This window comes from Melanerpes formicivorus, unplaced genomic scaffold, assembly GCF_026170545.1.
Source record: "Melanerpes formicivorus ecotype bairdi unplaced genomic scaffold, bMelFor1.0.p_v2 SCAF_14, whole genome shotgun sequence".
Taxonomy (NCBI): Eukaryota; Metazoa; Chordata; class Aves; order Piciformes; family Picidae; genus Melanerpes; species Melanerpes formicivorus.
In genome coordinates, this window is record NW_027142366.1 from 8,689,505 (window position 1) to 8,715,412 (window position 25,908).

Below are 25,908 nucleotides of genomic sequence, written 5' to 3' on the forward strand. Positions count from 1 at the left end.
TTCTGCCCAGGCTTTAGTGTAACTCCGTGTGGCTGGAAGGTGCTGGAATTGGATCTGTAGAGTCCTCCAAAGCTGAGGGCAGAAGCCTTTGTTTACAGCTCCATGTTGGGAAACCTCTAGTTTGTGGTACCAAGCTGGTGCTCAAGAGGAACAGCCATAGATCTCCACCTTTCCTGTGCTTTCCTTTTCCAAGCAAGAGTTTGCCCTCAAAAAGAGCACTTTTCTACTTGAGTTCTCCAGGTCCAGCCACCCACGTGCTGGGATCTGCCCATTGCTGGACCACATCCCCTCCCACCCTGCCTCTGGCTAGGACTAGCACGGAAGCCAAGCGGTGCTCGGTGTGTTCTGTGGGCTACACGCCCGCTCTTCGCACCAGCTCCTCATCTGAGCTTGGGAAGATGCTGGTGTCTGTGTTTTAACTTTGTTCAGCTCACAGAGCACCTGCATCCGAGTTGAAACTCAGGTGTGTTGATGGCATCTCCTCACGCAGCCAACTCCTGGGAGGGCAGCGCTGATATAAAAATCGTGTTACCAGACAAGGCCACCACTCTGCCACCTGCGCGCCTCTGCTTCCACCGGCAGCTCCCGCGCTCCGGGGGCCGCGCCGTGCTTCCCACCCCCGGCTGTATCCCCGGGGCCAGGAGGGGTTTCCAGCCCTGAATTTCCGCGCCGGGCCCTCTGGAGGTCAGTGTTCGCCCGCGCTGCAGCGGACCTGTTGCAGCCCCGCGGAGGCTCCGCGGGCAGGGCCGGGCAGGAGCCGGCCCGCTCCGAACCTCCGCCAGCCCCCTCGGAGCGCAAGCCCCACGCGTGTTCTACCTGCCCGACCCTCCGAAAGGGGCGTAGGGTCCCCGCGCCCTGCGGCGACCCCGTGGTGCCTACGCGGCCGCGGAGCCGCTCCTCGCCCCCCCGCCCGGGGCGGTGCCGCACCGCGGGGCGTACTGCGGCGCGGGTGGAGCGGCGGGAGCTGCGCGGCGGGAGGCGCCGTGCGCGCCCGCGGAGCGCCCCGCGGAAGATGGCGTACATCCAGGTGGGTGCGGAGCGGCGCGGCCCCGGGATGATCCGCGTCCCTAGGCGGGGCGGTGGGGTCTGGGGCGTCTGCGGGACGCGTGCCGGCACCGCGGCGGGGTCCCCCGGCTCCGTGCCCGGAGCGGGTGCTCAACTTCGGGTTAAGTTCTGGGGAGGAGTTCTTGCGGCAGCCCCCGGGGAGGGGCAGGTGGGGCCGGGGCAGGAAGCCCTCGGCCGCTCCTCTCTCAGCTGGGGGCATCGAGGGAACCCCGAAGGGGTGCGCGCCCGGCCCAAGCCCGCACAAGGACTTTGTGGGGAGGAGGATGCTAAACCCCGCGGGCAGGATGGGAAGCGTTGGGGACTTCATCGGCACCTCTAGCCTGGGCATATCCCGGCGGGGTGGCGGCCACTGATGCCCTAGCCGCCATCCCCGCAGCAGTGTGGAGCGGGATTGAATTTCGGGCCGGTTTAACCCCGGAGCGAATTTTCCCCGGCCCTGTAGCTCCCAGCAGCTGTTTCCCAGCTGTAGCTCCGAAGGCTGCCGCCCAGTTTCAGGATGAGCCCGAGCGGAGCGTTTGTAGCTGCGTGGGGGAGCCCGGGCGCCTGGGGCGTTGATGGAGACACCCGCTGGCAACGCCACCCGTGAACCCCGCTCCAGTGGGGCCGCGCCCATGCCTCACCCCAGTTGGGGCAGAGCCGCGCCTCCTGGGGACCCTCGTCCTGGCGGGGATCTCGAGTGCTGCCAGGCTGGCGCTCTGTCTGCCAGGTGGTGTACTCGGGTGGGGAGGAGGGCAGCGGGGACATGTCGTTTTCTCCATCCTGTGATATTAGTCATGCTGGGGGAGACCACGCCATCCCTAGGCTGCAGTGGCCACTGTGGTGTGGCTTGTGAGCCTTCCCTGGGGATGTAACTGCAGGGGCACAACACGGTCTGTCACCTGTGGAGACCCCAGTCTCCTTCAGCATCCCTGGGGACACGGCCACGGCAAGCTGTTGTCGCTGGTGTCTGGACCCGGCTGTGGCTGGTGGCTGTGCTGACTCGGTGCAGGTGCTCCCTCCATGGGCCCAGGCAGACCAGGGGGACCGGGCCCCTGCAGCAGGGTGTGGAGATGTACCCCTGCCTCACACCCAGCCCAGGCCAAGAGATGCAGCAGGGACGATAGCCCTCCGTGAGGGCTCTAGTTCTGCCTGGAGGCACACACAGAGCTGGGTTGCTTCCTGCTTGCCCAGCTGGAAAGAAGGTGGTGGTGTGCGATGGTGCTCTCCTGACCCTGGGAGCTGAGTGCTTCTGGGATTGCCAAGTGCATTGCAGCAGCTTTGCTCCCTGGGATCCCTCAGAACCTGCCTCCTAGAGCATCCTTCCTAAAATCTCAGCCCTTCCTCAGTCTCGACCCTCCAGCTTGCTGTGAGCCAGGTGGATGAACACAGCTTGTTATGGTTGCTTTCCTTTCATGGGCCCCTGCATTTGAGCCACGATGTCACAGGTTGCTTGTTTAACTCTCATGTGCTATAATCTTCAGTTCTTACTGCTGTCCTCCTGTTTCCTGGTGGAGATTGTGGGTGGTCACAGACTCATTTCATTATGGTGCCTGTGGGACCCCTGTGTGTGCTCTTGGGGCTGGTGGCACTCCAGTGTGGTTTCACATCACTGGTGGCTGATTGTGAGCAGAAGGGCTTTCTGACAGGAGCCTACCCGTGTGTCCCTGTGGGCTTCCTTCACACAGCACGTGCTACAGCCTTCCATCGTGTGGCATGGATCCAGCCACTTCATTTCAGAGCAGTTTAAATATGCATGTTGCAGCTTTGCTAAACCTCTGTCACTTTGGCTGCAACATTGCATGAATAAGGAATGATAAAGCCTTTTAAACCACCGAAGAGTTTTCTTAAACAATTGGTCCATGGGTATCTGGTAATCGCTCTCTTGTCACATTGTGCTGCAGCATTTCTAGTCTCTTAGTCTCCACTTCTAACAAGAGGTGGCCTTTTCACCAAGCACTGGTCTCTGGGTTTATAAAGCCAAGTCTGTGCCAAAATGTGATCCATGGGAGAGCTCTTTAAACTCGAGGCAACTCCTACATCCCAGCTTCTTTATACAAGACCGCTCTTATCTCTGCTATGAGCATAGAGCTAGCAACCAATTTCTGTGGGGCAGAGTGGGTGTGGGGGGGTTGTAGGTTGTTTTGTTCTTTGTTTCTTTTGTGTGGTGGGTTGTTTGCTTTGTTTCAGGGATTCCCCCCTATAAAAAGGCAGCCAGGACAATTAGGATGCTCCTAAACGTTGTCAAGGGAAAGCAATAGAACAGAGATTTGAGCAGGCATCTGAAATGCTACTAAACCTCCATGAATGAAGTGAGTCGAGCATAATATTCTCAGGGTGGCTCTGGGAATAAACCACTGGCTTGCAATGATTCCTTCTTTTGCTGTAGATTCTTTCTGTGACTTGGGGAAAGTGGCTGCAGTGCAGGTTTTCAGTGTGACTCAAGTTTTAAGCGCTTCTAATTTGTGTGTTCTTCAAGTCACATCCGAGGATGAGACCAAAGGTGCACGGCTACCTCAAGTGATGTGTGTGTGATGGAGAGTATTCTGAGTCTGGAAATGCTGGTTTAACAAGTTGGCATTGAGACTGTTGGTGTGGACTGAATCTGGAGGAAATACTTCCCCCCCCCTTCCCCCCCATCCCACTGGAAAATTTGGATGTGGTTTGCTGTCAGTAGTTGGTGAAATTAGAGACAGGTTATTGGGGGGGAGGGGGAATGGTGGCATGAGATACCCCACTAGCAAGGGACAATGAGCAGGATTTTTGTGCTCTGAGATGGGTTTAGGAAGATTGTTCTTGGGGAAAGAGGAGCAGAGGGAGCTTGGTAGAGAAGGCCTGTAAATAGGAGAAGCTGATGCCTGGTCGGGAGACCTCTCCTGCCTCTAATATCTCCAAGGTACTGTACTATTTTCTCAGAAACTTAAGCTCATCCCAGGCCAGGGCATGTCATGGCAGAAAATTTAAAGTTATTTGAGCATTGCTAACCTGTTTTTGTCTTTTTCATTTTGCTCCCCTTTGCTTCATCCTGGATGTCTAAAAGGACAGTTGGAACCAATAAATGAGGTGAGTTAATCTGATGATTCACTCTCTGCTCTGTCTCCTCACTCCATCCTGAGGGGATTGTCTCGTATTTTCTGACTCTGCTGATGTCCTAGATATAAGTAATGCACTGCATTTTGGGCTGGTGATTCTTTTGATCTCCCCCCTCAGTGTTCAGGTTTTGTTCATGGGAAGAACTGTGTGTTGTACTGGAGCAAAGAGCAATGCTCTTGTGGAGTCTCCTCTGTATTTCTAAGAGGAAACCCCCTTTGCATGGTGTCATAGTGCCCTTGTATCTGCACACTTGTGAATACCACAGGAGTTGGCACTATTTTGGGGGATTATCTATGGAGAAGATTGCTCTTGCTTTACTCCTTCAGCTTCTTGGGGACATTTGAAGGTCACACACAACTGTAAAGCAATTTGACCCTGGATATGCAGACACTGTGCTCTTCTTGCAGCCCTGTGTGTCCTCTCAGACCGTGGAGTTTTGTCCTTTATTAGCAGTGCCCTTGTGCTGCTTCATGAATTCTTACCAGTTGCAGATGTTGGAGCTGGTGTGGGTGGGAAATCTAGTAAGATTTGTTTTTCTGCTCCTCTGCAGAGCTTTGAAGTGGAGGGAAGGGCATAGGGATGGCATGGACGTGGGACAGCAGCCTGCTGCCCCTGCCATGGGGTGCTCACACCCTGTGGCAGTCACAGCAGAGGAGCACTGTTACAGGTGGCACTGCCAGTGGAAACCTAAAGAATGAAATACTTTTCTGGGTCAAGTAACTTATGGGGGGGAAAAAAAATCATTGAAGGTTTCTCGTTAAATTAACCATCATAGCAGAGGGGAGGCATGAGGACAGTGTGCTTCTGTTAATCCATTCTAGTGTCAAGTTTTTGGGCTGCAATGCTGCACACATATAGATCATACAAATACCACCTACTGATACGTCTGCAGGGATGAAATGTGTTCAGATTGCTGTGTTAATTAAATAGACCCTTGCTGGATTAAATCAGAGCTTTCCCTTACCTTCTGTTTCTAATTCCTTCTGTTGTGTATTTGCTGATCTATTAGTTTGTTGATGTGTGTGAAAGAATAAGCATGTTTTCACTCTAGCATATTGCTGTGCCATAGTGTTTTGTAAATCACCCTCTTGCCAACCTACATAATAATACATTGCTGCTAGAGGGGAAAATACCTGTGGTGAATGCTTATTTTCTCCTGTCTAGTTATGACATCAGTGTAGCTGGGCTGATAACTGCATAGCACTTCTCTGTTGATATAGGTGAGATAAATATAGTTCTTAATGTTCTGTTGCAGAAACACCAACATAAATACAGCTGCATGTTATTTTTCAACAGCTCTTGATGGGTTGTAATCTTGTACTTTGGTTTCCAATGGCTTCAGGGTCTCCTTGCTAGAATCTCGGATCTCTTGCTGTGTCGGTGGACTTGCAGAAATTGTTGTCAGAAGTGCTTCGACTGTACCTGTTGTCAAGCAAATGAAGATGAAGTTGAGATCCTGGGACCTTTTCCTGCTCAAACTCCAGCCTGGCTGTAAGTTTTGAGGTGCAATTTCCTAGCTTTCCCTGAGGAGTAGGGGCTACTCAGCTGTGATACAGAATGCAAATAGGACATTTGGAGGATCCCATGGAGAAAGGAGGAACCTCCTGCAGGGGATGGGAACATAGGCTGCACAAACAGCAAGGTGAAAAAGGGCAGCCCTCTTAGCTCAGATAGTCAGGTTAGTCTTTGTAAAACACTTTTCCAATGGGCAAGGCAGGAGTGATTTCTGCAAACTAGCTGACAACTGCTTGAGCTGTGAGCCCTTTCCAAAAGATGCTGTTCGTCTCCAGTCCTATTTCCTCTTCCGATGGACCAGCCCTTCTGAGCACTCCAGCTTGGATGAAATCCTCATGAGGTTGTTTTGGAATATTTTCTTTTCTTAGAATGAAGGTGGTTATCATACAGGCAGATGAAAGGCATACCCCATATGTGCTCTGAAGGGGAAATTCATTTAAGGTTTCGTTTAGTAAGACTTGATCTCCTGCGTCATCTTGGTGCTCATCAAGATTTCCTCTCGAATCATTAAAGAGCAAGAGAGGCAGCATCAGGTTTTATCTGGGGCTTTGATTAGTGCATTTGCAAATCTATTGCAGAGAAAGTCAGTAAAGTTTTCTCTGTTCTGCTTCCTTTCATTTGGGAATCTGCAGCACAGAGGTGACCCCTTGGAGGCATTAGTGAAAACAAGAAAGGAGCAGAGGTCACCTGTCTTCTAGTGGCTACTCTGGCAGCCAGGCTGTTTTCTGTAAGAGCAGATAACTTGATGGGCATAGCTTCAGTGTGGTCAGAAGCTGTGGCGCAGGAGATGCCTATTTAGTGTGTCATGTGATGCTCAGAAGTTGGTACACAGGCACTGAGATGCTCAGTCAATTTTATCTGCCCCTGTGAGTACCTACTGCTATTCTGTGTCAGATCTGGAAGGTCCATGCCTTGATGCTGCGAGAAATTATCTCACATTTAAATCAGTCTTGTCCATCTTCTTTTTTGAATCCATGTAGAGTAGGGTGGTACTTAATGCTGAAGCAATGAAAATAGGGATATCCAAGATGTGTTAGTGTTGTTTTCAATATGGAGCAGCATATTGAAGAGTCTGGTATGTGCACAGAAGTGAATTCACCTGCAATCAGTGGGAAATGGAAACAAAATCAATGCTAAATAGGAAAGTATGGCACACGGGAGAGCACATTGAGGTTGCAGCAATTGGATGTAGGAGGATTGCTGCAGGAAGAGTTACATACATGAGAAACAAGTAGGTAGGTTTGTTGTGAAAGGATGCTTCAGAGTTTCTCTGGTGTACTGAGGGGCAGGAGGGACACTGTGTGTTTGGGAGTGTGGAGTGATTGTTCCATGGTGTAGTTTTTGACTGCTGGATCCTTCTGTCTATAGCAAATTGGCATTGTAAGGATTGAAGCTCCGTTCTTCTGATCTCAAAACTTGGGTGTATGGTGATAACAGATGAGGAGACTATGCCACAGGGAGAGAATATGGAGACCTCTGGGCTCATAAAATTTTTTTGCCCTAGTCCTGCTCCATCTGAAAGACTCTACAGTGATCTTACTGGACTGGCCATAAGCAGAAGACAAGGCACTCTGGAAGGAGGGGTGGGAGGGTGGGAAGGCAAGCCCAGTTTTTCAAGTATGTTGCCTTTTATTCTGAGCCTGCTCATGCTAGCAGCCCTGGGTAGGGTCCCTGGGACTGCAGCCTAGGTCAGGTATCCGTATGTTCTCCCCTCTTCATGTGATCCTGATGTAGTTAGGATCTTCCTGTTCTGGTCTAGTGCTGAAAGAAGATGAGTTCCCAGAGACAATACCTGAAAGGGGCAGCAGGAACCAAAGAGGACACATGAGAGTGGTAGCTTTGTGAGAAGGTGTGGATGCTGCCATGCCTTAGGCTCAGTGAAGCTGCCATCTCCTCTGGAACTGTTGCAAATCCTGTGGTCTCTAAGGATGTCTGTTAACACATGGTGGTGGGAACCTGGAGGTCAAGCTTTGTTTGCTTGGAAAGGCTGTTGGCTCCTCTTCTTGAGCTGGCAAAGAGCCAGGGTGCTGCCAGGGAAGATGAAGATGCTTTAAGCCTCCAGGGTGGAAGCTGGTGAGAGAACCCAAGAATGACTCGAGTAAGGAGGGCAAAGGAGGAGATACAAGGAGGGAAAGGAGGCAGGGTTATGGGAGGAAAGACAGGAGAAAATAAGCCTGTGGAGGAACAAGAGTCTGAAAGATAAAAAGGATCAGGGCCATGCTTTCTGTGTGTACAGGTTTAGGGTGGAAATGATCCCATGCAGTCTCAGCTGGCTCTGAATTCAGAAGTCAGTTCAGATTTCTATTGTTCACCGCATTAGTTATAAACTCTTAAATATCTGCATGTGGTTTTGGAAGCAGGAAATAATGTCTGGAGTTTGATGTGTGAGCAGAGGAAGAGTTTGGGGTTGGTCTCAGGATAAGATGTTTAATGGATGTGGTTTTAAGTTCTTAGAGATCTGTATATGCTAAGTGACCCCTTGTCCTTTTTCTCCCCCTTTGAGAAGCGGGGTTTGGATTCAGTGGAAACCCTTACCAAGGAAGATGGATTTGATATCACCATAGCCTGCATCTAGATGTATGCAATGGGTTTGGGAACAAATCAATTTATTGTATTTTAAAAATAGATCTAGGTTTTCAGCTGAGATCTGTTAGTCTTGCCATTGCTTCATGGCCTCAGGACACTGGTGTAATGCAGAATGCAGTTTGCTCCTTCCATACTCTCCACACTCAGAAGACTTCTTTTATGGTCTTCCCTGGCCTACTAGCAAATATCCAAATATCTGCTTAATAATCTATCTTTTATTTTTTTCCCTGTGGGTTTTTTTCCCTTTGACAGCCCTGAGACACCTTAGTGTCCTGCAGATTCAGGAGGGGATGTTGAAGCTGCAAGTTTAAGCCCTTCTTGGGAGAGTGTTGATTTTTCTCACTGTCTAAACTTCTTACAGTGGCATCTTATGAGGGGAAAAAAATCACTGAGGGTGATTATAGTGGCTCAAATGGCCTGGCAACCTCTTGTGTCATGAGGAGCATTTGTATCCTGGTCGTTTCAGAAATGGTCTGGGAATGAAGGTGTATGTTGGAGCTCCCTGTTATGGACTGTTCTACACAAACCTCAGAGATAAACAGCACAGGCTCTGTGAGACTGAATTAACATCAGCATGCAACTCCTCTTCCCAAAGGTTCAGATTAAACAGAAACAGAGCTGCTGCTTTAACCAGAGCCAAAGTTTATTTGAGGAAAAATTATTGTGGCTCAGCAGCAATTTCCTTACTAAAGGTCATCTGTATGTTATTAACTTACTATTACGTTTACCCATTGTAGAACATCCTTAATGCTTCTCTTCCTGATTCCCTTTTCACTCTGCCTTCTCCTCGTTCTGTGCATTTGCTTCTCAAACACTAGGGTATCCAAATGCCACCTGGGGTTGTGCAGATCCTCATTTCTGCATGGAAAAGCTGTTTGTGTTCCAAGTGCTTGATTATATGTCAAACCACATGATCTGGGCTGTGGAGTTGTGCAAATATTGTGTGCTCCTTTTAGCACAGGGTTTGGTTGTGATTATTAACAGACTGTTTTGGCTTTTAATGTGGATGAGCTGTGTCACTCAATTGGTGAGATTTGCATGGATCCTGCTGTGAACTTTGTGGGTTTGGATGAGAATTTCCAGTTGAAGTTTATTTTACATTTGGGGGCCTTTTCTGCAAGTTGACTGCTTTGTGCAGAGTGTATTTATTGCTATGCTCAAGTCATTGGTTAGGGAAGCAAGTGATCCAACACATTTCATTTATACCCAGGCCATGCATGTAGAAAGGGTGAATCAGGAGCAGAGCTCACCTAGTATTCTCCTTTGCTTTGCTCATTTCACACTGATGCTTTCCTCATGATATGCTGCTATCTTGTGGAGTGCTCTGTCTCATGGGTTAACCACAAGGCTCACTTGGCATGAAGCACTACACATCACCCAGCATTATGTGATTTCATTTCCATCAGCTCCCCTCTGAAGGTGCGCTTGCAGGCTTTATCTCTGGCAGTTGTTACTGTCTACTCTGGCTCTTCCTTCAGGCAAGGCTGGGAGGAGGTCAGGACTGCTTTTGTGAGCCACTGTGGCTGTGACACATTGCTTTTATTTATTTATTTGTTTTTAACCAGAACATTGTTTTATATGACAACAAACACTGTGTGTACATAAATAAAACCAAATTGAAGTGAGACCTGTGTGTGGAGCCTTCTCAAAGGTGCCACAGCTCTCATCGAAACTTGCTTTGTTATTCACATCCTGCCAACTTCCCTCCTGCCACCAAAACCCTTGGGCAGTAAAATTGCTTTCTGCTGGGAATTGCTTTTGGTTTATGGAAGTGGATAAAAAGCAGCCAGTTAGTTGAAAATGCACACCAATAAATAGCTCTTAATGACCTGTGTTTATAAGAGAGAGTTTTGAAACCTTAGTGGTGCACCTGCAGAACAGCATCTTACTGAGAGCTGTGTGGCAGGTTGGAGAGGTCTGAGCATGGTGGTTTCCCATGCTGGGTCATTCACAGCAAAGTCTGTGCTTCCAAAGAGTAGCTGGGAATTAACACCAATAAGCTACTGCTTGGGTTTCAGGCTTGGTAGGGTTTTGTTTCTTCTTGCTTTCTTTTTTTTTTCCTTCCTTAAAGACATATAATGCCTCTGAGGATCTGAGCCACGTGTACCTGTGTGCTCCAATAATGATATAACTCTCTTTGAAAGACAGGCAGAAAGATAAAGAATCTGTTTCCTACACAGATCTGAAGCCAGTTGCTCAACCTTTTGCTCACCAGGTAGACCAGAAAATACCCCACAGCATCCAGAGTTGTGTGCCTAAGATTAGAGCCAGAATACCAGCATGCATTTTAATCCTAAATATACTCCTTTTGCTGGGTTGAATCACCCAAAGGTCTCTTGTTCTAACAGGATAAGCAGCCAAAATGAGGACAAAGATGGAGACTCTGATAATGCAATCAGTGAGCTGCCTCCCACTCTTCAGGATGTTTCCCCTGACAGAAGGCGGTCATCCTCAGATGCATCACGGTCCACTTACAGCCTCACGAGGCGGATTTCAAGTAAGGTCGTCCTTCCAACGCTAATGTAATTCTTGTGGGGAGGAAAAGCTAACTCTGGTGCTTGCTCTTTCATCTTTGAGACAGGGAATCAAGTCAAGTGGAGGGTACATTGATTAAAATCTCATTCTGTCCTGTGGGAAGGCAGTGGAAGGGGGCAGATCTGTGTTTTGTTTTTTCCTGCTGAATCATGCACTTGGTCATTCCCTGTGGAAGTGGGTGGGGGGAATAGGTAGCTGAGCTTGCACTTCAAGGTGCTGTTAATTGTCGGTGATGTAATGGTGAAAAGTCCCATTGGGGAGTCTGCCGTGCTGGGCATGGCACGGACACAGAATAGCTGTACCTGAAGAGGCACAGCTTGGCTTGCACTGACTGCAGCTGAGTTTCTAACAGTCATATTTGTGCATTTCTTTCATTCAGGTTTAGAGTCGAGGAGGCCAAGCTCTCCGTTAATTGACATTAAGCCTATTGAGTTTGGAGTAATAGGAGCTAAGAAAGAGATCGTTCAGCCAACTGTCCTGCGGAAAACCTACACCCCAGATGACTATTTCAGGAAGTTTGAGCCAAGGCTGTACTCTCTCGACTCCAATAGCGATGACATGGACTCCTTGACAGACGAGGAGATCTTGTCGAAGTACCAGCTGGGCATGCTGCACTTCAGCACTCAGTACGACCTGCTGCACAACTACCTGACAGTGAGAGTCATCGAGGCCAAAGATCTGCCTCCTCCGATTTCCTACGACGGGTCAAGGCAAGACATGGCTCACTCCAACCCCTACGTGAAGATCTGCCTCCTTCCCGACCAGAAGAACTCCAAGCAGACCGGAGTGAAGCGCAAAACGCAGAACCCGGTGTTTGAGGAGAGGTACACATTTGAAATCCCCTTTTTAGAAGCCCAGAGAAGAACTCTGCTTTTAACCGTAGTGGATTTTGACAAATTCTCACGCCACTGTGTTATTGGCAAGGTGTCAATGCCCTTGAGCGATGTAGACCTTGTGAAAGGCGGACACTGGTGGAAAGCCCTTGTGCCTAGTTCTCAGGTAACAGAACTTGTCAGATTGTTGCCCCAATTTTTCTCACTCTGTTTGTCACGGTTCCCTTGCTTGTTGGCAGGTAATGGGGGTGCGTGTGTGTGTGTGTGTGTGTGTGTGTGTTCTAATTAGTCATTGTCATCTCGTTAATGCAGCATCTGCTGGGTTGAATTAATGTGGGCCTGTAACTGGTCTTACAGCTAATCCTGTGAGGTCAAGGAGCTGCCTTTCATATTCAAAGGAGGTGACATGACAAAAGATCCTGTGTCGGCTTTAATGAGAACAACTCAAGACTGCTTTGGAGGTCTGCACCTTTCTGGAATATTTTTCTTGTCACCACAGTGAGCTGCATCCGTTCCCAGACACTGCAGTGACACCATCCTGTCTGGGTCACTCCTGTGGTTGCTAGCATGACTCCGCTCTGCGGACAGGAGGGGAGCCGCTGGTGTCAGTTTCAGTAGTGATTTGATTCAGTAAAGTGCATAGAAGACAATCTCTGCAGACTTTGTGGCATAATGCATGAGCCAAAAATGGTGAGAGTGGTAGATTTATTTCTGTCTTTTTTTCCTTCTGTCCCTGAAGGAAACAAACCTGCCATAGATCTGGTTTTTCCCTTTTCTTTCTGATACAAGTGGCATGTTGCATGCTTCTGTGTTTGAGCATGTGTTTTGAACTAGATTGAACTGTCCCATGGGAAGAGGAGATGCACAGAGTCTCTATGCTTCCATGTCTCTTCTCAGGAAAGGGCCCTGGTCAGTGCCACCTGCTTGCCAGACAGTAAAAGAGCTGCTCAATTGGAAAGTCTGAGCTTTGCAAGCAGGGACGGTGGTTAGTTCTCAGACTTGCTGCTGGCAGTTTTCACTAATGTAGCTAGAGGCATGGCACCTTGTAAAGGGCCAAACTAAGAGCACAGCATGTCAAACAGGCTAAGGACAGGGGTGCCACTCAAGGTGCATCTAACAGGGTTGCTTCTCCCAGTTCCCTGCCAGCTCTGAGGTTGCAGTTGCTAATTTTCAGAGCCTTTGCTGAATCAAAATCCTGTGTGAACTTGGGTGGTCTCTACTTCAAGGATGAACTCATCCAAGGATGAACTCTTTGATTTTTTGACTGTTCACAAAAGGATGCATAGCCACAGGTATTAGGTGAGATGAACAGTAAACCATTGACCTCACTGCTGATTTATGGTGCGGGTCCAGGAGTCTGATTTCAAGTGGAAATTTGTGATCAGACATGTGTGGAAATGAAATTCGTTGAGCAGCATTCCTAGATAAAGCCTGCAGAGTCTGTGACTCTGCTTTGCCCTTGCTCTGTGTGTAGAGGGGCTGGGAGTGCTTTGAGTGCTTGCTCGTTCCTTCTGCAGCGTTTGAGGGGTAAGATCAAGACCTCAATAACTGCAAGAGAGCGGACTAGATTTGCTGCAGCAGGAGCTGGGGGTATTATGAGATTAGCCTGAACAATGTTCAGGCAAAAAGGAAGGTTTTGAAAGTTGTCCCTGAGTCAAAACTTAGGGTCACTGAGTGTGTCTTTAGCAATACTGTGATACTGTCAAGTCTTACATAAGGTTGGAAGAGACCTCGAGGAGCATAGAGTCCAACCTGGCAGTGGGATCTCCAAACTTGTGGCAGTGGGATCTGCTTTGGTAGTGTGGCAGTGGGCTGAGGGGATGGCTGTGGTAGGAAGTGGTTTATAGGGCAAATGGACAAGGGCAGACATTCCTGGGCTCCCTTCACTGCCTGGGCTTTTTCACAGAATGTTGGGGGAAGTTGGGTTTTGGTTTTGTTTCTTTCCTTTTTTTTCCTTTTCTTTTTACAAATGCCTAAAACAATTTTGGATTTTTTTTTGGCACTGGGGTTCAGCACAGGGCTCTGAGGACAGAGCTCTCCTCTTTGCATCCTGTTAGCTGCCTGTGATTCACACCATGCAGCCTTGCTTCTCCCCCCCCCCCCCCCCCCCCCCCGCTTTTGCATGATAAATACTTCTCTGCATTATGTATCTCTTTATTAGTAACATGGATTCATTCCACAGCTAATAAAGACTTGATTAGACAAGATCATCTCTGCCTTGGTGTGCCAGGCGTGGAGCCAGCCCCTCCTCCTCCCCTCTCCAAAGTTTCATTGAAAGCTGCTGCTGCTCTCAGCAGTGCTGTCTACTTCACCAGGATTCAAGATAAACTATTTATGCAGAAATTGGCATTTCTGATTATTTATAAAAGGAAAGAGAAGAAGAGAGAAGTCCATTTGACTGGGCAGGACTAACCTTGCAGATTTCCTTTCATTTGCATGCTGTCATGTGGGGGGAAAAAAACTAATTGAAGCAAAATGTCCTTCACACCTTGGTTTGTCAAGTGCCTTGTTGTGGCCTTTTCATACTTCTTTGTTCTTTTTGCATTAGCTGGCAGACTGCAACTGCAAAGAGAACAACAATACTTGTACTAGGACATCCAGGGAGGATGGAGAAGAGAAGGCTCCAAGGAGCCTTAAAGGGACCTACAAGAAAGCTGGGAAGGGACTTTTTAGGGTGTCAGGGAGTGATAGGACTGGAACAAAAATAGAAATGGATTGGTTCAGATTGGATGTTAGGAAGTTCTTCAGCATGAGGGTGGTGAGGCACTGGAACAGGTTGCCCAGGGAGGTGGTGGAAGTCTCATCCCTAGAGGTTTTTAGGGTCAGGCTGGATGCAGCTCTGAGCAACCTGATCTAATGTGAGCAGGGGGTTTGGAACTAGATGATCCTTGAGGTCCTTTATTTAGAATAAACCTTTATTTTAGAATAAACAAAATAAAGAGACCTTCAAGATCATTGTGTCCAACCCATCAACCAATCCAACCCACCCAAACAGCTAACCCATGGCACCAAGCACCCCATCAAGTCTCCTCCTGAACACCTCCAATGATGGTGACTCCACCACCTCCCTGGGCAGCCCATTCCAATGGCCAATCACTCTTTCTGTATAGAACTTCTTCATAACATCCAACCTTCCACCCCTGACAAGTCTATGATTCTATGATGCTTGGTATCATCTTCCCACAGTTTCACAGTGATTAAGATAAATATATATATATATATTTTAAGTTTATTGAATCAGGTATCTTTTATCTTAATGGTGATTAAAGTTAAGTTCATTGATCAGAGGGTTAAAGTAAATTCTGGAAAAAGTAAACCAAGAAAGCTTATTGGACAACTTCATTTTAATGTCCTCAATAATGGTAACTGTGGTGGGCTGAAAATTCCCCCCAACATTAAATTTAGGCAGACCAGCTCAGTTGGAAGCAAATGGAGCTGTATGTACAAGAAAAATTACAAGCCACAATGAAATGCAATGAATATGTTCAAAATATACAGTGTTTACAATTAATAAACAGCACAAGGACCCCCCTGGCCAAAGACCAGGGGAGCTGCAACTCCCTTTCCCTGCCTCCTTGCCTCTGCCTTTGCCTTTCCCTGCCTCCTTGCCTCTGCCTTTGCCTTTCCCTGCCTCCTTGCCTCTGCCTTTGCCTTTCCCTGCCTCCTTGCCTCTGCCTTTGCCTTTCCCTGCCTCCTTGCCTCTGCCTTTGCCTTTCCCTGCCTCCTTGCCTCTGCCTTTGCCTTTCCCTGCCTCCTTGCCTCTGCCTTTGCCTTTCCCTGCCTCCTTGCCTCTGCCTTTGCCTTTCCCTGCCTCCTTGCCTCTGCCTTTGCCTTTCCCTGCCTCCTTGCCTCTGCCTTTGCCTTTCCCTGCCTCCTTGCCTCTGCCTTTGCCTTTCCCTGCCTCCTTGCCTCTGCCTTTGCCTTTCCCTGCCTCCTTGCCTCTGCCTTTGCCTTTCCCTGCCTCCTTGCCCCTTCCCCCTGTACACAAAAGGGACAAGAGAAAATAGCAAAGAAGTTGTTGTTAATGCCAATCACAACAAAGTAGTGCAGCCAAGGTCAAACAGAAGTAAGTTAGTCTCTCCTAGAGCAAAGAAGCAAAATGACAGAAAGATTGTATTCTAATAAAGGTTTATTGTTTACATTACTAACTGAAGTCCATTATCTTTTGGGATTGTGTAGAACTTTATCATTGTTTTCCCTTTGTTCACCCAAGAGTGATTTATTTACATTTTACTACTTTCTGCTCATGGTCTGGGGAAAACTTTAAGGCTACCACAGTGACGCTCGTGCCAGCAACTTGTGAGGGTTTTTTGACTGCTAGTTGAAAGATTCTGCCTGTGGAATGATAGATTTGACAGGCTGACAATTTATATATATATTTTTATATACTTTTTTTTCTTATTACTTTCTTGTTGGATTGAACCTGAGCCTGCTGAAGTGTGCTTTGTGAGATCATGACAGACAGGAACCAAAAAGCCCCATGTGCAGCGGTACTTTATTTTTCAGAAGCTGTCCTTGGATTCTGGAGAGCAAGGCAGAGCCTCTGTGGTGCAGTTCTGATTGTTAGTTGATTGAAAATTTGCCAGGCTGGATTGGCTGCCCTGGGGCTCTGACATGAAGCAGCAGCTGGCAGCAGCACACACACACCCCCCACACCCCCCCAGTGATAAAGATCGTGTTGGAGAAGACGCTGAAGCAGGTGCTTGGAAAACCAGTAACAGGAGGGAGAGGCAAATAGGCAGTTGTAGATGTGATATGCAAAGATGAAAGACACAAAATATGTGATTTTAGATTATTTTTTTAACTGGCACTTAGGAAGATGATGAGCTGGAGAGATGGAGGAAAGTGAATACAGATGGCAGGATCTGTGGAGGTTTTTTGCTTTATACCGGTGGGAGTGGGGTGGGGGCAAGGTGTGTGGTAAAGCAAAGTGCCTAAATGATGTGGGCTAAGATCTCCTCTGCACTTGCTCTATCCTTCTGGAGGCCATTGCCACATAGTGTGCTGATAAAATCAGGTGTTTAGCCCTTGTCCAGCATCATGCTGAGCCCCCATCAAGCCCAGAGCTGGGACTGTGCCAGCATGAGTGAGCCCTGCTGAAAACACGGGGGATGCCAGGAATCTTTTGATGCATGTGGTGCTGGCAGAGATGGGTGGCTCTCTCCCAGGCTGAGGCATGGTCCAGCTCGTGCAGCCAACGGTTCTGTTGGCTTTGCTGTAAAATGGACCAGGATCACAGGATATTGTTAGGGGTTGGAAGGCACCTCCAGAGATTGAGTCCAACCCCACTCCCCACACCAGAGCAGGACCATAGAATCTAGCACAGGTTGCACAGGAATGCATCCAGATGGGTCTTGAAAGTCTCTGGAGAAGGATAAGGTCCTTAGGCCTGTGGATGGGATGTAGAGCTCCTCAGTGGGTGGCAGCCTGTTGTCATTAGTAGCAGAATATCTTCATGATGTAGTTGCTTGTTAGCTAACAGCATGAGAACTTGCCTTGGGTGTGATGAGGTGGGCTGTGCAGTATTGCTGTGCTCATTACGTTGGCAATAGCTTGCCAGAGATCCCAGATCTGGGCAAGTGGAATGCTGTCCTCTCAGCCTTGAGGAATCAGTGCCATAAACTACTTGATGCTAAGCTTCAGGCAAAAGCCTGTATCTGCTCCTAAGTGTTGGGTTTTTTTAGTTTGGATTGTGCACTTAAGGGGACTGAGTCCAAAGCTGTGGCACAGAGGAGCTGCCATCCCACTTATCATCAGAGCCAATAACTAAGCAGAAGGACTTGGTCCCTGTAGAAAATGTCAGTGCAGGTATTGCCAAATTCTTTATCCTTGCTTGTTCTGGGAGGCTTTTTCCTTGCAGGGTAATTAACATGTTTCTAAAGTGCAGTAGCTGCTCGTGGAGTAGCTCTTGAGTCCAGTCCCCATAGGAACACTCTGCACTCCTTAAATATCCCCTGAAACGTGTGTGGCTTTGCTTAATTACCATGAATGAAGTTGGCAGCCCTTGCTGGAGCTGGGCTCACATTCACATGTTTCACCGTGAAGAATAATTTCAAAACACATGCTCAGGACCCCAAGTTTTATTGGCATATGATTCATTTCTCTTTTGGCAGATTTGAGTGGGCAGGAATGAAATGTTTTAGGCCAGCAGTAATGAGAGCTTGGAGATCCTTCTGCAAATGGGGGGGGGGAGGGGGAGGAGGAATTGCCTGGTTGTGGTGGGGAAATAGCATGAAAATTCCTTCTTCCCTCAAACTAAGTAATTTTTATAGTGAAGGGGTTGTGTGTGTGTGTGTATTGGACTTGCTTTTGTTGCCTTTGTGCTGTGAGGGCCCTAGAAGGAGCTGCCAGCTCCTTCTGGTCAATATGGAATGTGCTCCACAAATGGAGTTGCTTTGCTATGGCAGCTGTCTGCAAGTTTTTGATTCCCACCTCGGGGATAAACTTATGCCAAGCACTGCATTGTTGTTCTTACCATGCCATGGCTAGGGAGGAAAGGAGAAAGGAAATTGACATCCTTGTAATTGCTCATTTCAGAGCATTCCTTTTGGGTGCTGTGCTACAATCTGCTGTGCAGCCAGGTGGTGATGGCATGTGGCTTGGAGACCTTCAGTTGTGCATGTACCAAGTTTGTTCTTGGCACCCTTGCTCCTTGACTTACCTATTGCAGTTCTGACAAGGAACCATCCTTGAGGGAGCATGGATGATGCTTTATGTTTGGTGGCACAGTGTATTAGTGAAAGTGATGTCAGCACCCATCTCCTGTGCAGATATAAAGCAGTGAACAGGCAGAGGCTTGGTTCAGAGAGCTGCCACAGCAGTTGGCTCAAGGCTGTGTCTGTCAGTGTACAACAGGGGTCTGTGTGTGTGACAGTCATGGGAATTAAATATGAAAGTGATGTTGTCAGGGATTTTCTGCTTCTTCCTTTTCTTTTTGGCTGTCCAAAACCTTAGCAGCTGTTTAATGAAAGGAGCAGTGCAGAACTGCTGCTGAGGAATGTGGGTTGGTTATGTGGGGCAGTGCTTGCTCAGTAATAGGGTGTTAAAATCAACCTGGCAGCTTTCCTGTGTCCAGTGGGCGAGATCCCCTGGGCAAAGCCTGTCTGGAGGTGGGAGGCCACCACCCTGCAGGTCACTGGAACTGAAGAATGCATGATGTGATTTGTTGTTGTATTTAGGCTTTGACATTCTACCATCTTTCTTTCACTCTGTCTTTCTTTCCCCTCCCCCCCTAGATCATTTCAGTAGTTTTCTCTCTCCCTGTTTTCCTTTGCCAGTCCTTAAGGCTCCAGTACTGAGATTTTTTTTCTTCTTGATATTCTTTTTCTTCATCATCCTTATCTGTTGGCTTACAGCTTCATCTCAGTTACCTCATCCCTTCCCCTCTGTGCTGTTCACTCCTTGTCCTTTGCAGACAACCAGGATTCTGCAGGGTGTATTTTACTGAGGAGGAGCACAGAGAAAGGGTCAATGGAGATCTTGGTCAGGATCTCCATAGGAAATCTTCCCAAAGGTGTTTGCACAGGAGAGTCTTTCTGATGTCCACCCAAACTGATACGAAGCCAGTTAGAGTTTAGAATGGATTTTGTGACTCTTCATCATACTCAGTTTGTTACATAGGTAACAATATTCTTATCCATTGGAAAGTTGGTTTGTGGCTTTTGTTTGTGTTTGGTTTGAGTTTGTGTGGGTTTTTTTCCTCTTTCTTTCCTTTTTTTTCAGGTTCTAGTCCTTAATAGCTCAGCCTTCCAGAAATAATTGCTGTGTGTCACAGGATGCTGTAGAAAGCCTGTTAGAGCAAACTGTTCTAAACCATCAGTTTTCTAATGTGCCTGGAGGTACCATCACAGATAACCTTGAGGAGGAAAATCAATCTGAAACTTCATTAGGAACGTTGCATAGATGTCTGTGCTGATGTAATGTGCTCTGGTTCCCGTCGGGAACCGGGAAGGGCTTCAGCTGCAGAATGTTGCACAGCAAACAGTCTGGGTGGGGTGTGTGTGGGGGTGTTTTGTGGAGACAATTGCCCTGATCCAAACGAGATGTGCAAATGGCATTAATTAAAAACTCCTCTCCCCTTGAGGAAGCCTCTTTGTGTTTCACGGATGACAGGAAAGAGAAAGTCTCACGTGTCTGGTTCAACCCAAACAGTAACTGCAGAAGGTTCTGGATCCACAGGCAAGCCCAAGGTTGCAAGCCCACGGGCTGGCTGTGTAATGCAGCTGTGGAGAGGAACAGCCAGGAGTGAAATGTTAATCAGAGCTCTAGGAGAGTCTTGGACATCCCAGACTTGATGTCTCTCTGGCACATCATCAAACAGGAAATTGCTTTTCCAGGGTCATCTGGGATCTGGGCACAAATCAGCGTGTCATCAGCATAACAATGGTGACTAAAATGATGCCTTTGCAGGCGGTGCCAGGGTGGGGGGACACTTCTGCATTGCTTCACTGAACACAATAGTCAAGGCAAAACCAACAGCAGTTTAGTTTCCTGGTGAAAAGACCTAGGAAAAGTAAAATTCAGGTGCTTCTTGCCCTGTGGTAGATGACACCTCTTGTGTATAGACTTGGGTCCCTCCTTTCAGCTCGGCCCCTGTGTAGGTCTGAGGTTTAGGTAGACTCTAGTGTGTGGCAAGACAAAAGCCATGCTTCTGTGCCCTCAGTCCCCCAGGAAGATGTCTTAATGCCACTGCTGATCAAGGTGCCTGTGAATAAGGTGAAGGGCATGGGGGTCAGTGGCAAAGGCAAGAGAGTGTTGCCAAAGTGCAGGTGAGCTCAGTGGGCTGGAGCAGCACTCTGGGCAGCTCCCATGGCCACACAAGCCATCTGAGACCTTTGTGGTTGCTTGTCCCTCCCTGACCTGAAACAAAAAGCATCCTAGGAAGAAGCTCTTCACCATGAGGATGGCAGGACACTGGAACAGGTTGCCCAGGGAGATGGTAGAAGCCCCATCTCTGGAGGGTTTTAAGGCCAGGCTGGATGTGGCTCTGGCCAGCCTGATCTAGTGTGGGGTGTCCCTGCCCGTGGCAGGGGGGTTGGAACTAGGTGATCCTTGACGTCCCTTCCAACCCTAATGATTGTATAATTCTGTTCCTCTGTATCACAGTGAACCTTGCTGTGTTATCCCCATTTTGCCCACTGTGCCAGCAAGTTGAAGCTGCAGCTGTTGATATCCACATCGTCATTTCTGACACAAGCTGTGCCACCAGCCTGTCCTGTTAGCAGAGCTGTCATGGCAGTGAGGGCACAGGGTGGCATGAGCTTGTTGTGGGAAGTGCAGCCAGCTCAAACCTGAGGAGGCCTGCCTTGTACCTTGGGCTTCTTGGAGCAACCCAGAAATACAGAATCACAGAATGTACCTGGTTGGAAGAGACCTCAAAGATCATCCAGTCCAACACTCATTAATTCCTCACTTGCTGATGGTCATAGGTGAAAGCTAGCAAGCATGGTGGGGTACATCAGGATGGAGGCAGTGCTGGTCCAACATGCCAGGGTGGAATGGGTGGTGGCTGCTGGCCACTGATTCATTTCTGAGTGCTTGATGTCCCCTCAGGCACCCTGGCAGGATTTGAAGCTCGTTTCCTAGATCCTTGTGGCTAAGCTAGAAATAATGTGTTTATGAGATCAGAGGCAGCTCACTGCTGGAGCTGAATGCCTTGGAAAGGCTGAGTCACTTGTACAGAGGTGAGCTGTCCTGAGAGCTGGGCTGCCTTCTCCAAACACCTTTTGCTACCACTGTGAACAATGGGGCTGCTGCTTTTTTGCTGGCTTTGAGCTTGCCTATCCTGATGGCCTCTCTGGGTTGGATTGACTGTTCCTTCCCTTAAAATAATGAACAGGAATCAGGGCATGCTTGAAAAGCAGTAAGGGGCAGAAGATGCTATTGAGGCGTGGGAAATAAGGCCTGATGTGAGACTCATTAAAGCTGGTGGCAGTCTGTCTTCTGCCTTGAGTGGATCATGCTTTACAGAGTGTGGCATTTTGTATCTCACCTTGCTCAAATCTGAGCCCACATAGGCAAAAAGCTTTTTCTAGAGGTGCCACTATCCCTGTTATTTTCTATGGAAAATCAGGGATTTGTCTTTACCTTTTTCCTGTGAACTTGTGACAGGACATGAGGGCTTGGTATGAAGCTGTTCCAGGGGAGGTTTAGGTTGGATATTAGGAAGCCCTTCCTCACAGAAAGGCTGATGAGGTACTGGGATGGACTGCCCAGGGAGGTGGTGGAGTAGCCATCACTGGAGGTCTTTAAGAAAAGATTGGATGTGGCACTTGGTGGCATGGTTTAGCTGATGTGGTGGTGTTGGGTCATAAGCTGGACTTGATGATCTCAGAGGTCTTTTCCAGCCTCAATAATTCTGTGCTTCCTGTCAAAGGCTTGTAGGTTAGACAGCAGGCTGGTGGTTACATTATAGTGACTCCTTCCATGATATCTGCAGGGGTTATGGGCATAGTGCTGGGGAGGGTTCAGGTAGGGGAAGATGCCTCTGTGGGTGCTGTGTGCCTAGTCTGATATTGTTAGTGCACAACATCAGACTTCTTTTTAAATGCAGCATGAATGTGTGTCAGAAGCGTGGAGGTCTGCCTCACCCTGCTGAAATTCACCATCCTTCCCTGACCTAGGAAAGCCCCTTACTTAGTTCCTGCAGGTTGTGGGCTCTGCAATGCTTTGTTACTGCCCTGGTAATAGGTTTAGAAGTCACCATCTGTTCTTGATGATAAACATGTCTTCAGGCTCCTTAGTTCCTGCAGGTCTTGGAGGCACCTGCTGATCTTATCCAATGGACAAATCCAGAAGCAATCACCCCAAATCTTAAGGTGGATTTTCAGTGCTCTAAGCTTAAGGCCCTTCAAAGTTCCTACATCCCTGCCCAGTGCCAACCTGCCACCTGGGTATCCCTGAAGCTTGGTGTTTGCAACTGGAGCTGTTTGATTGTCTCTTCCCAGCATGTAATAACATTGCTAATTAGTTTCCTAATTCGTGCTGACCAGATGTACCTGAATTTCTAGGAATTAAAGCCTGCATGGAACCTGACACAGTGCTGAATGCAAGTGGAAATAGGAGCAGATGTGTTAAAAGTGTTGTTGATATGTTATAAAAATGAGCTGTGGGTGGGGGCTACCTCAGGTGGATCCTGGTGTGGGCTCTGCGATGCTTTGTTACTGTCCTGGCAATAGGCTTAGAAGTCCCCAGCTCTTCTTGATGATAAACATGCCTCCAGGCTCTTCCAGCCACAGGTCTGAGAGGAGCTTTGTGGAAAAGCTCCTCAGCTGGCTGAACATGAGCCAGCAGTGTGCCCAGCTGGCCAAGAAGGCCAATGTCAGCCTGGCCTGCATCAAGAATAGTGTGGCCAGCAGGAGCAGGGAAGTCATTCTGCCCCTGCACTCAGCACTGGTTAGGCTACACCTTGAGTTCTGTGTCCAGTTCTGGGCTCCTCAATTTAAGAAGGACATTGAGACTCTTGAACATGTCCACAGAAGGGCAACAAGGCTGAGGAGAGGCCTTGAGCACAAGCCATGTGGGGAGAGGCTGAGGGAGCTGGGGTTGTTTAGCCTGGAGAAGAGAAGGCTCAGGGGAGACCTCATTGCTCTCTACAACTACATGAAGGGAGGTTGTGGCCAAGTGGGGGTTGGTCTCTTCTCCCAGGCAACCAGCACCAGAACAAGAGGACACAGTCTCAAGCTGTGCCAGGGGAGGTTTAGGCTTAAGGGGAGAAGAAAGTTCTTCACGGAAAGAGTTGTTGGCCATTGGAATGTGCTGCCCGGGAAGGTGGTGGAGTCACCATCCCTGGAGGTGTTCAAGAGGGGATTGGACGTGGCACTTGGTGCCATGGTTTAGTAGTCATGAGGTGTTGGGTGACAGGTTGGACTTGATGATCTTTGAGGTCTTTTCCCACCTTATTGATTCTATGCTTCTAAAATCAAAGATCATAGATGGAATTAGATGGATGAAGTTTGAATCACCTTGAATGTGAGACTCTCCTAGATCCTTAGGTTGTGTTGTCTTGGGGCACATCAATGTGTGTGGGTATGGCTTGACCTCACAAAGTCATGAGCATGGTGTGTTTATTGGGTCAGGTTTGTGGTGGGGGATGGTTTTCTGATTGAAAGAACTTAAAATGTCATACTCTGAAGAGGACTGTGATGTGAGAGCTGACAGAGGCTGGCAGAAGAGGGCTGCCTTCTCTTTATTAGAATAAACCTTTATGAGAATAGACCAAACCAGGTTGGAAGAGACCTTCAAGATCATTGTGTCCAACCCATCAACCAATCCAACCCACCCAAACAGCTAACCCATGGCACCAAGCACCCCGTCAAGTCTCCTCCTGAACACCTTCAATGACGGCGACTCCACCACCTCCCCGGGCAGCACATTCCAATGGGCAATCACTCTCTCTGTATAGAACTTCTTCCTAACATCCAACCTGAACCTCCCCTGGCGCAGCCTGAGACTGTGTCCTCTTGTTCTGGTACTGGCTGCCTGGGAGAAGAGACCATCATCAGCCTGTCTACAACCTCCCTTCAGGTAGTTGTAGAGAGTGATAAGGTCACCCCTGAGTCTCCTCTTCTCCAGGCTAAGCAACCCCAGCTCCCTCAGCCTCTCCTCATAGGGCTGTGTTCCAAACCCCTCACCAACTTTCTTGCCCTTCTCTGGACTCGTTCCAGCAAGTCAACCTCCTTCCTAAACTGAGGGGCCCAGAACTGGACACAGTACTCGAGGTGTGGCCTAACCAGTGCAGTGTACAGGGGCAGAATGACCTCCCTGCTCCTGCTGGCCACACTGTTCCTGATGCAGGCCAGGATGCCATTGGCCCTCTTGGCCGCCTGGGCACACTGCAGGCTCATGTTCAGCCTACCATCAACCAGCACCCCCAGGTCCCTCTCTGCCTGGTTGCTCTCCAGCCACTCTGACCCCAGCCTGTGGCACTGCATGGGGTTGTTGTGGCCAATGTGCAGACCCTGGCACTTGGATGTGTTAAATCTCATGCCGTTGGATTCTGCCCTCTCAGCAAGAGGAAATTGCAAGTGGTAAGTGTGTGTGTGTGTGCTGTGTAGTTCTCCACTGCCACATTATGTGACCCAAGAGGTGCTGTGACAGGAGGAGTCTGGAGTAAGAAATTGGATGGTTTTCCTTGTGGGAGAAAGGTCAGGCAGAAGATGGGCCAGTTAGGGCTGGATGCTGGCCAGGTTGGCTCTGGATCTGGCTCCAGGGGCAGTGGGGCATGCAAGGAGGGCATGTGGGTTTGCCCTAGGATCTGTTCTGTAGATCCATGCTTTTAGCATGAGGGCTGGGTCAAGATGCTGCTGTGCTCAGCCTTCACCCTGCTCCCCACATAGTGCTTCACTCACTAGATGTGCAGGGCTGATTGTAGGGGGGTTGCTTTGCCAACTCCCAAATCAGAGATCTTTGATGTGAAGCCAGGCAGCCTATTGCTGTATCTTCTGTGGAAAGCAAAAAGAAAAGGACTTTAAATTAAATTTGTGCTATGTCGTGTCAGAGGTGCAGGACTTCCTCAGTCTGCCACCCGCTCCTGCATGCCACACACGTCCTGCTGCCTTCTGGGGAGTAGTCAGGAGGAACATGAGAGGAGACACTGCCTGGGGGAAGACTTCTGATGCCATTACCTGATTTTGTTTCTAGCTCTTGGCTCCTTAGGTAAGGAGCTGGCTATCGGTGGGAGCTGCTGTGTGCTGCTGGCAGGCCAGGCTGGAGGTGCTGGGCTGCTCCTGGCGGAGGGATGGGGCTTTTCCTGGAGTGCTCCCTTGGATTTAGCTTGAGTCCTCTGGTTCATCCACACTTGGTGGAAATCCTGCTTTTCTATTTGCAGCTGAATAGCTGTGAGCTAGCTGGGCTTTCCCACAGCCCTAGCTTCAGCCTCCAGGAGGTGTTGATAGTTTTGCCGGGGGTGGGTACCTCATGTGCTGGCTCATCTGCTGCTGAAGCTGGTTCTCTGGGCCAGTTCAGACTGTGTCTCAGAGCTGGTTTTCTTTATTGCCTGCCCAGACCTTTTCTCTCTGATTCCTATAATCTAATATCCAGGGCACCAGTACAGACATTCAAGACTTATGTTACAATTGCAATGTCACTGCGGCTCCTCTTTGTTTTGGGAGTGGGCCATAACCGTCTGATCTAGGCTTGGGTTTGAACTGTTTGACTGCTGGAGAAGACCTGGCTCTGCACTCCTGCATGGCCCTGAGACAAGGCAGATGGATGGCTGCCCTGCCCAGGCTGCCTGGTGTTTTCAGTCTCTGGAGTTGTTTCTTTGTGTGTGTTTTGTATCTGAGAACAAGAGCAGCTCGGAGCC

The 25,908-nt window shown here is 48.7% G+C and overlaps 1 protein-coding gene across 1 annotated transcript in view; it reads left to right on the forward strand.

Moving 5' to 3' along the window:
• The first annotated feature begins 923 nt into the window (after window positions 1-923).
• Window positions 924-25,908, forward strand: part of SYT17 (synaptotagmin 17) — a 41,623-nt gene continuing 16,638 nt past the window's right edge. The window contains exons 1-5 of the mRNA XM_068147400.1: window positions 924-1,027; window positions 4,087-4,104; window positions 5,477-5,625; window positions 10,584-10,732; window positions 11,150-11,769. Coding sequence (XP_068003501.1) covers window positions 1,013-1,027; window positions 4,087-4,104; window positions 5,477-5,625; window positions 10,584-10,732; window positions 11,150-11,769 — 951 coding nt within the window. The 5' untranslated portion in view covers window positions 924-1,012. The remainder of the gene's footprint in view (window positions 1,028-4,086; window positions 4,105-5,476; window positions 5,626-10,583; window positions 10,733-11,149; window positions 11,770-25,908) is intronic.